Source organism: Eimeria acervulina, genomic scaffold, assembly GCF_000499425.1.
Source record: "Eimeria acervulina Houghton genomic scaffold, Eah_scaff347, whole genome shotgun sequence".
Lineage (NCBI taxonomy): Eukaryota > Apicomplexa > Conoidasida > Eucoccidiorida > Eimeriidae > Eimeria > Eimeria acervulina.
In genome coordinates, this window is record NW_013547367.1 from 7,501 (window position 1) to 17,500 (window position 10,000).

General features: G+C 51.1%; 2 protein-coding genes across 2 annotated transcripts in view; one reads left to right on the forward strand and one right to left on the reverse strand.

The window, feature by feature from the left end:
* Positions 1-699: 699 nt before the first annotated feature.
* EAH_00034210 (hypothetical protein, conserved) lies at positions 700-5,888 on the reverse strand (the record flags this gene model as incomplete). The annotated part of the gene is made up of 5 exons (XM_013392197.1): positions 700-2,538; positions 2,798-2,867; positions 3,129-3,253; positions 3,471-3,524; positions 4,692-5,888. The coding sequence occupies 5 exons, from the start codon at positions 5,886-5,888 to the stop codon at positions 700-702; spliced, it is 3,285 nt and encodes a 1,094-aa protein (XP_013247651.1).
* Positions 5,889-8,724: 2,836 nt separating this feature from the next.
* EAH_00034220 (hypothetical protein, conserved) overlaps positions 8,725-10,000 on the forward strand; it is a gene marked incomplete at both ends in the record, with an annotated part of 7,626 nt that continues 6,350 nt past the window's right edge. Inside the window, 2 exons of the mRNA XM_013392198.1 lie at positions 8,725-8,730; positions 9,003-9,999. Of these exons, the coding sequence (XP_013247652.1) occupies positions 8,725-8,730; positions 9,003-9,999 (1,003 nt within the window). The remainder of the gene's footprint in view (positions 8,731-9,002; position 10,000) is intronic.

A 10,000-nucleotide genomic window follows, 5' to 3' on the forward strand; every position in this document is an offset into this window, starting at 1 on the left:
GAGCAGCAGCTGGTCCCTACAGCTAGCTGGCTAGCCACAGCTAGCTAGCTAGCCAGGGTTGCTGGCTAGCTGCAGCAATCTGCACGCAGCGAGAGATACGGAGAGGTGTGCGGCTGCGGCTGCCGCTGTCTGCTGCTATCTGATGCTAGATGCTAGCTAGCTGCTATGTAGCTGCTAAGTGGCTGCTGGCTAGCTACTGGCTAGCTGCTAGCTAGCTGCTAGCTAGCTGCTGCTGCTGCGTTACTTGCAGTTAAAAGAAACTCAGCCATAACAAAAAAACAAGCAAACAAAAAAGCCCTCAAGGGGCCTCAGCGTCTCCCTGCAGGAGGCTCTCACACACAGCTGCTGCTGCTGCTGCTGCTGCAACAACAGCCGGTGCTGCAGCAGCGGCTGCTGCTGCTGCAGCAACTGCTGCTGGAGCAAAAGCTGCTACAATAACTGCTGCTGCTGCTGCTGCTGCTGAGGTTTACGCTTCCCATGTTGCATCAGGTGAAGTGAATTTGTTTGTCTCCTCTCCTCAGTTGGCCTATGATTGCAGCAGCAGCAGCAGCAGCAGCAGCAGCCGTGCATGTTGCTGCTGCTGCTTCTGCTGCGGCCACTGCTAGGGCCGCGGCCGCTGCTGCCGCTGCTAGGGCCGCCGCCGCTGCTGCTGCAGCTGCTGCTGCTGCAGCTGCTGCAGCACTTGCTTCTGCGTCTTTTCTATCGCTTGCCGTGTGCTGCTGCTGTCTCTGCTGCCTGCGGTGGAAGGCCCCCTCTTTGTGTTTGCTGCTCTGGAGTTGCAGTTGTTGCTGCTGTTGTTGATGCTGCTGCTGCTGCTGCCCAGGGCTGCATTTGCAGCTGCTGCAGTGCCCGCAAGAGCGCTGGAGTAGTAGCTTCAGGCATCTGTAGCTGCTGCAGTTGCTGCTGCAGCTGTTGCTGCAGTTGCTCCTGCAGCAGCAGCTGTTCCTCTTCATTTGTCTCTGTTTGTGTGTTGCAGCCCTTCGCAGCTGTCTCTAAACCCTCTATCCCTTCTTTCCCTATGTCTATCGCCACTTGGGGGGCCCCTAGGGGGCCCCCCTTAGGGGCCTGTGGGGCCCCTGGGGGCCCCCCCGTCAGGGTCTGAGGGGCCCCTGGGGGCCCCCCAATTGGTACCTCGGGGGCCCCCAAGAAGACCTGGGGGCCCCCTAGGGGCCCCCCCCTTGGGGCCTCGGGGGTACCCATCAGGGCCTGGGGGCCCCCTAGGGGCCCCCCTGCAACAGACCCTTCAGGGGCCCCCTTAGGGTCCTGGGGGGCCCCTCGGGGGGCCCCTAAGGGGTCCGGTGCTGGGGGCCCCTGGGGATGCCTACGTAAGCCGTGGCTAGCCCCACTAGGAGGCTGAAGCTGCAGGGAAAGAGAAGAATCATAGGGAACAGAGACTTGTGCTGCTGCTTCTGCTGCTGCAGCTGCTGCAACATCTTTTGCTCCTGCTGCTGCTGTTGTTGCTGTTGCTGCTGCTGCTGCTGCTGCTGGCGGGGCTTCCAGAGCCAGCTTTGCTGCTCCTTGGCTGTCAATGGGGGCTTCTGTGTCTGGACACCCGAAAAAGGGGAACAGCAGCTGCTGCTGCTCTGCCTGTTGCTGCTGCTGCTGCTGCTGCTGTTGCAGCAGGAAGTGCTGCTCAAGGAAGAGATTCGCATTTTCAGGGCTGACGCCCTCCTGCTGCAGCAGCTGCAGCAGCTGCTCCTGCTGCTGCTGTTGCTGCTGCTGCAGGAAGAAGTCCTCTGGGTGCAGCAAAAGGTTTTCAAAGCCAAGCATCTCCTGCTGCTGCTGCTGCTGTCCCTGCTGCATCAGCTGCTGCTGTAGTGTTCCCTGAAGCAACAGACTTTCGTCGAAGCCCCAAGGCAGTCCTGCTGCTGCTGCTGCTGCTGCTGTTGGATATGCTGCTGCTGCATCCCCATAAAGCCCATGCGGCAGCAGCTCTGCAGCTGCAATATATTCATTTGCAGCAGCAGCTGCGTTGTCTGTGCTGCTGAGGTGTAGCTGCAGGGGGCCTGCTTCTGTGTCTCCGTAAGGAACAAGCAGCAGCTGCTGCGGGTCTTCTGCTGCTGCTGCAGCACCTGCTGCTGGTGCTGTTGCGCCGAACCCTTGTTCTTCATCTTCTTCATGCAGGCCTTGGTGCTCTGGCTGCTGCTGCAGCGCTTTGTTCTGCTGTTGCTGCTGCAGCACTGAGAATTGCTGCTGTTCAGCGTGTGCATATTGCATGAGCTGTCTATGCGTTTGCTGCTGCTGCGTCTGCTGCTGCTGCTGTTGCTGTTGCTGTTGCTGTTGCTGCTGCGTGTGTTGTTGTTGTTGGTGCATGTGAGCGTGCTGCTGAATTTGCAGGTGTTGGTGCATCCTCTGCTGGTGGTGCTGCGTGTGTTGCTGTTGCTGCTGCTGCTGCTGCTGCTGCTGCTGCATCATTAGCTGCTTGATTGAAGGGGGGGCCTCAATATGTCTCCTTGTTGTCTGTCTGCTGACGCGAATAGATAGCTGCCGCACTCGAGCGCTGTCTCGCCAAAAGTCGTGTATGCTTTCGCTGTAGCACTGCAGCACGCAGTTGTCCATACCCTAAACACCAGCAGCAGCAGCAGCAGCAGCAGCAGCAGCAGCAGCAGCAGCAGTAGCAGCAGCAGCCGCAGTAATAGTAGGAGAAGAAGGATAAGAAGGAAGCAAACTCTGCCGGCCAAGTGCTGCTAACTACGATGCTAACAGCTGAAAACGGTATTCCTCTTTCTGTGAGGGTTTAGGGTTTAGGGTTTAGGGTTTAGGGTTTAGGGTTTAGGGTTTAGGGTTTAGGGCGTACGTCTGCGCGTATCATTTTGGTGCGCCTTGAAATGGATGTATTCTTCGAGAAACGCGTCTCAATAAAACCCCTGAAGCAATGCTCAACGCTGTGAAGGTTTAGGGTTTAGGGTTTAGGGTTTTTAGGGTTTAGGGTTTTCAGGGTTTTTAGGGTTTAGGGATTTTAGGGTTTAGGGTTTAGAGTTAGGGTTTAGGGTTTAATGTTGGAAAGCCTCGCGAACGCATAGGATTTGGAGTATAGGGTTTAGGCTTTACAGTCTAGGGTTTAGGGTTTAGGGTTTAGGGTTTAGGGTTTAGGGTTTAGGGTTTAGGGTTTAGGGTTTAGGGTTTACAAGTTGATGGTTTTGACGTCTATCTCTAACGTGGGGACATGTCGCGAGACCTCTTCGGGTGAATTCCAATTGACGTCATTCCCGGGTGCAGCGCCGTAGCTGCCAGCAGCAACACAACGAGGCACCTGCAGCAGCAGCAGCAGCAGCAGCAGCAGCAGTAACAGCAGCAGCAGCAGCAGCAGCAGTAACAGCAGCAGCTAGAGTGCATGCGCATGCAACAGAGCAGAAACAAATCGCAGCGGCAGCAGAATAAGATCAAGTCCTGAAGAAGAAGTAGCAGCAGCAGCAGCAGCAACAACAGCAGCAGCAACAGCAGCAGCAGCAGCAGCAGCAGCAGCTCACCCAAATGAGGGCGTTTTGCTTTGTCTTGTTTCTGAGCACACTCAGTATCTGGACCTGTTAAACGCAGCATTTTAATCGCAGCAAACTCAGCAGCAGCAGCAGCGGCATTGCAGGCAGCAGCAGCAGCAGCGGCAGCAGCAGCTAAGGCAGCACTATCAACTACAACAGCACCAAGCATCTGCAGCAGCAGCAACAGCAGCAGTAGCATATGCAGCAGCAGCATATGCAGCAAGTACATCAGCAGCAGCATATCCAGCAAGTACATCAGCAGCATCATATGCAGCAAGTGCAGCAGCAGCAGCATATGCAGCAGGTGCAGCAGCAGCAGCATATGCAGCAGCAGCAGCAGCAGCAGAAGGGTAATGCACCTGCATTTGAACGCAGCCTAAGACGTAGATAAGAACACTCTCAGGCCTGGGGAGGACCCTCTCTGCTTCATCAAGATAGCAGCAAATTGAATGTCTGTATTCTGCTGCACGATCTGTCGTCACCTTCAGCCTGCTGCTGCTGCTGCTGCTGCTGCCGCTCGCTCGGCACTTCGTAAGGGGGCCCCCACCATATGTTGTGTTGTTTGGTAATATCCATACGTGGTTTAACGCACACATGCGCTGCAGCAGCAGCAGCAACAGCAGCAGCAGCAGCAGCAACAGCAGCAGCAGCAACAGTAGCAACAGCAGCAGCAGCAGCAGCACAAGCAGCAGCAGCACAAGCAGCAGCAGCACAAGCAGCACACACAGCAGCAACGAGAAAGACGCATCACCGAGTTGATTGGAGCTCTGATACACAGTCACAGCAGCAGCAACAGCATCTGCTGCTGCAGCAGCAGCAGCAGCAGCATATGCAGTAGCAGAAATATCAGTAACCCCAATGCAAAAGAACAACAGCAGCAGCAACAGCAACAACAGCAGCAACAGCAACAGCAACAGCAGCAGCAACAAAGAAGTCCCCCCATGAAACCTACATGCATGCATGCAAAAGAAGTAATAACAAAGCAGACTAAAAGAGTATGAGCAGCCAACGAAGGATAAAAACAAAGAAAAGCAAGAGAAAAAGCAAATAAAAAACAATAAGATAATAATAATAATAATAAAGAAGAAGAAGATAAAGAAGAAGAAGAAGAAGAAGAAGAAGAAGAGACAGCAAAAGGAGACAGAAGAAGAAGAGACAGCAAAAGGAGACAGAAGAAGAAGAAGAAGAAGAAGAAGAAGAAGAGAGGCTTACCTCTTCATCAAGACCTAAAGATATGCAAATAATTCTATGAAGATTAAACAAAGTTATACCGGCATTAATGCCGAAGACTCTGCGGATAGGGACTGTCCCCTTTTGTCTTTGTTCTGTCTCCTGCAGCTCCGGCAGGTGCCACTCGAGAGAGACCTGACACATATCGTAGTCATTTAAAGCTGCATTTTCTAAGTGAGGCTCTCCTGCTGCTGCTGCTGCTGCTGCTGCTGCTGCTCCTGCTGCTGCTGATGCTGACGGTAATGATGATGCTGATGATGATGATGAGGGTGCTGTAGTTGTTGAGACGACAGAGCTGCTGCATACAGAAGCTCCTGAGCAACCTCCAGAGCCTCCTGCTGCTGCTGCTGCTGCTGCTGCTGCTGCTGCGGCTTCTGCTCCAGGGGCACCCATAGAGGAATGTCCCTGTCCTGCGCTGCTGCCAAAAGGAGACACCGAAAAGTTAAAACCTTGCTGCTGCTGCTGCTGCTGCTGCTGCTGCTGCTGGGGGTGAAGACCGTGAGTGTTGGAGGAGAGACAAAGAGACCCTACAGAGACACTGGAGTCGTCGCTGTCGTGCTGCTGCTGCTGCTGCTGCTGATGCTGCTGCCTACGGTGCTTGTATCTTTGTCTGTTGCCGTTAGAGCCCTCATGCAGCCCCGCAGCAGCAGCAGCAGAAGCAGCAGCAGCAGAGGGGGGACGCCATAGTGTTGCTGCTGTCTCTGCTGAAGAAGAGCAGCTGCCAGGCATGAAGTCGTTCACTTCTGTCTCTGTGCTGCTTGCAAAGTGTCTCTTTCTTTTTAATCTCTCTCCTCTCCTAACCTTGAAGCTGCTTGCTGCATCTGCTTCTGTTTCTGCTTCTGCTGCTGTGCTGCAGCACAAAGAAGGGGGGCCCCCAGCAGCAGCAAAACCCCCTACAGGGTCGCTGCACGCTAACCGGACGCCTCCCAGACACCGCTCATACTGTTGTTGCTGCTGCTGCTGCTGTTGTTGCTGCTGCTGCTGCTGCTGCTGCTGAGGGGCTATAGGGAGTGTATCTCCCCCTAATGAAGGCCAAGCAGCAGCAGCACCCGTTGCTGCAGGAGCCTGCAGCAGCATAGAGTTTAGAATTGCTGCCCAGCCGTCTCCGCCCCATTCTCTTGTGCTGTCGGCAGGGAGCTCTAAGCCACCAAACAAGCAATCAGAGGCTTCATAATTCATCTTGCTGCTGCAGTTGCTGCTGCTGCTGCTGCTGCTGCTGCTGCTGCTGCTGCTGCTGCTGCTGCTGCTGCTGCTGTTGCTGCTGAGTTCTGACCGAATGGATTCGCGAGGCGCTACAAGAAAAACGGAAAGAAATCACACAATTACTGCCGTTACTGCTGCTGCTGCTCTTGCTGCTGCTGCTGCTGTTGCTGCTGCTGGGGCTATGGCTACCCACAATCGCTCATCGGAAGTGCAGCAACAGCAGCAGCAGCAGCAGCAGCAAGGAGCTGCCTAGCAGACGGCACTGGAGGTAAGTTGCTATAAAGGGGGCACAGGCCACGAGGAGATAAAACAGGGAAGAAAACCTGCTGCAGCAGCAGCTGCAGCTGCTGCTGCTGCTGTTGCAGCTGCTGCTGCTGCTGCTGCAGCAGAAGTAAGGAGTTGCGTGGAAAGCCCCTGGAGGACCGAAGGCAGCTAAAGAGCTGAGGAGACACCAGGGAGGCTGAAAGAAGAACAAAGTGAAGACAAAAAGCCCCAAACACTAGGGGAGGCAAGCAAAACTGCTTGTGCTGCTGCTGCTGCTGCTGCTGCTGCTGTTGCTGCTGCTGCTGCTGCTGCTGCAGCTGCTGCAGGTGCTGGCCTCACCGACCTGCAAGAGGCGAGGGTTTTAGGCCCAGAGAGATCAGGGCAGGGGATACAACCCGATTTCTAGCCCCAGACCCTAAACGCTAAACCCTAAACCCTAAACCCTAAACCCTACGAGAATATGCTGCACTGACAAGGGGGGTGACGCCAAGGGCTTGTTTCTCTTAAGAGACGAAACAGAAATAATCAAATAATAAAATATAGAAATAAAGACTAAATCTCTATTCTAAACCTCTATGCATACACCGCAACCGCACCCAGCTCCCTGTACACCCCAACAGCGCTGCTGCTGCAGCGCAGCAGAAGCCAGCAGGCATACTTTTCTGCATTTTCTTTGTTTATTTCCAATAAAAAATTAAATATTAATTTATTTTATTTATTTTGTTCATTAATTTCAATAATAATATCTCTATTTAACACGAACATGCAGCCTCTTGAGCTCTGCAGACACCGCAGCAGTGCCCGACCGGACCAGACCAACACCAGTGGTCTGTCTCCTTAATCAAAAATCAAACCCTAAACCCTAAACCCTCAACCCTAAACCCTAAACCCTAAACCATCTAAAGGCTTCACTTCCACTTTTAAGTCTTCCGCCATTAGATAAGCGAACTCAGCAGACGCCGAGGCGGCGTCTGCTGAGTTCACTTATCTCTAGGGTTTAGGGTTTAGGGTTTAGGGTTTACGGTGTAGCTGCAGAGCATTTGTTGTTTTAGCTGCTACATTATCTTCTAGTGTATTACTATTATTATTATCATAACTAATACTACTAATATTATTATTGTTAATAATAGTAGTAATAATATATAATAATATTATTATTATTAGCAATAATAATAATAAATATTATTATTCGTATTACTATTATTATCATCATTATTATTTGTAGTATAATCTTTATTAGTATAAATGCTATTATTATTATTATTATTATTATTATTATTATTATTATTATTATTATTATTAATATTAATATTATTATTATAAACCCAACAGCCAAATCCCTTAGAGAGTAAAACTACAAAAAAGTATAAAAAAGAAATAAGCGGGAGGTTGAGAAGATGTAAACGCAAATATAAATATATAAACAAATTAAATGCATGCATCTAAATAATAATATTTTATATCTCTAGAGAGAGACTGTCTCTCTCTCTCTCTTTTATAAAGAAGAGACAGAGAGAGAGAGAGAGAGAGAGAGAGAGAGAGAGAGAGAGAGAGAGAGAGACTGCTCTCCCTCTTGCTCTGAACCCTAAACCCTAAACCCTAAACCCTAAACCCTAAACCCTAAAACCTCATATCGTATAACCGAGAAGGAGTTCGGCTTTTTCTTTCTAAACGACAGAAGAGCATAGTTTATAAAGAGGCAGCTAATAAAGAGTATTTAAGAAAAGAAGTAATAGAAATATAAACAATAAATAATTATATAAGACAAAATTTTATTTAAGAAGAGAAGAAGACCTCATAAAGTTCTGTCTGGCCTCGCGGCCGACCCAAAGAGCAGCAGCAACAGCAGCAGCAGCAACAGCAGCATTAGCAGCAGCAGCAACAGCAGCATTAGCAGCAGCAGCTGCTGCTGCAGCGAAGAGACAGCTACTAAAGAGCAGCAGAGGCCCTTGTTGCGTTACGACTAGTAATAAACCCTAAGATTAATTAATAAATAAATAAAACAAGTAAAATAAATAAAATAAACAAACAAAATAAAGAAAAAGGTTTATTAAATCAACCAAATAAATAAAAGGGTTTACACTTCCCGTTCTATAGCTGCTTACAGAGACATGCAGCAGACATTTGGAGCTCTATAGTGCAGAGTTTATTGTTTATAGATTAGCGTTTAGGGTGTAGGGTTTAGGGTTTAGTGTTTAGGGTTTAAGGTTTAAGGCGTAGGGTTTAGCCTTTATGGGTTAGAGTTTAGAGTTTATAGTTTAGCGTGTAGGGTTTAGCCTTTAGGGTTAAAGTTTAGAGTTTAGGGTCTAAGGTTTAGGGTTTAGGGTTTTAGGATTTTAGGGTTTAGGGTTTAGGGTTTAGGGTTTAGGGTTTGGGCTGCGCCGACGGTTGGGTCGTCTGCGGTTAAGAGCGGCCCAAACCCTTCGATATTTTTTGTATTTGTTTGTTTGTTTAAGACGAAACAAAATATGTTTAAATTAATTATTTTATGTTATTTAAAATATATTGAGAAAAAGCTGCAGAAATATACCCGCTTTTGTGCATATAAATGCTTGTGAGAGCAGCAGCAGCAGCAGCAGCAGCAGCAGCAGCAGCAGCAGCACGCAGCAGCAGCAGCACGCAGCAGACTAGCGGCTGTTGTGTGGGGACCGTTCGGCAGCAGCGAAGGCGAAATAATCAAAGAGGCCGAAGCAAATTTATCATTTAAATTATTTTTATTTTTATTTTATTGTTTTGTCCCCTCCTCAGCTAAATTTCAACAGCAGCAACAGCAGCAGCAGCAGCAGCAGCCCCCTCGGGGTGTGCTGTTGAGCCGGTGGCTGCGAGCGTTGCGGCGTTGTTGTAACGCCTGCAGCAGCAACAGCAGCAGAAACAGAAGCAGCAGCAGCAGCAGCAGCAGAAACTGCTGCAGGAGCTGCTGCAGCGGCAGCAATGGATGAATTGGCTGCAGCAGCAACAGCAGCAGCAGCAGCGGAAGGAGACTCCTTAGCAATGAATGTCTTCAGTCCCTCAGCTGTAGACTGTGCTGCTGACGCAGCAGCAGCAGCAACTGCAGCAGCAGAAGTTGCTGCAGCAGCAGCAGAAACGACAGAAGCAGCAGCAACTGCAGCAGCAGCACGGGAAGCAGCAGCAGCAGCAGCAGCAGCAGCAGCAGCAGCAAATACGCCACCCGAACTCCGCCTCCTCCCACCAGGCCATCCTCAGCCGCTCCCCAGAGCAGCAGCAGCAACAGCAGAAACAGCAGCAGCAGAAACAGCAGCAGCAGCAACAGCAACAGCAGCAGCAGCAGCAGCAGCAGCAGCAGCAGCAGCAGCAGAGGACAGCAGCTTTTTCTCCCCTTATTCTGGAGTTAGAACAGAGCAGCAGCAAAAGGAAGCCTCCCCTTATACAGAAACCAAGCAGCAACAGCAGCAACAGCAGCAGCAACAGCAGCAGCAACAGCATCAACTGCAGCAGCACACAGAACACATCCGCATGCACTCCCAGCAAGAAGCGGCCCCTAACGGCTCTGCCGCCGCTGCTGCTGCTGCTGCTGCTGCTGCTGCTGAGCATCAACTGCAGCAGAAGGGCGACGCATCGTCCGAAGTCTCCGTTGCTTCATCGGGGGACAGCTTACCCCAGCAGCAGGAGCAGGAGCAGCAGCAGCAGGCGCAGGAGCAGCAGGAGCAGCAGCCGCAGCAACAGCAGCAGCGACAGCAGCAGCAGCAGCAGCTATCGGAGTCTGTGCTTCAAGCAATAGCAGCAAGGAAGCTGCAGTTGCTGCCTCTGAGAGAGTGGGAGGATGAACACCGCGCGGGGAGGGAGCGGTTCTTTAAGGCCATCGG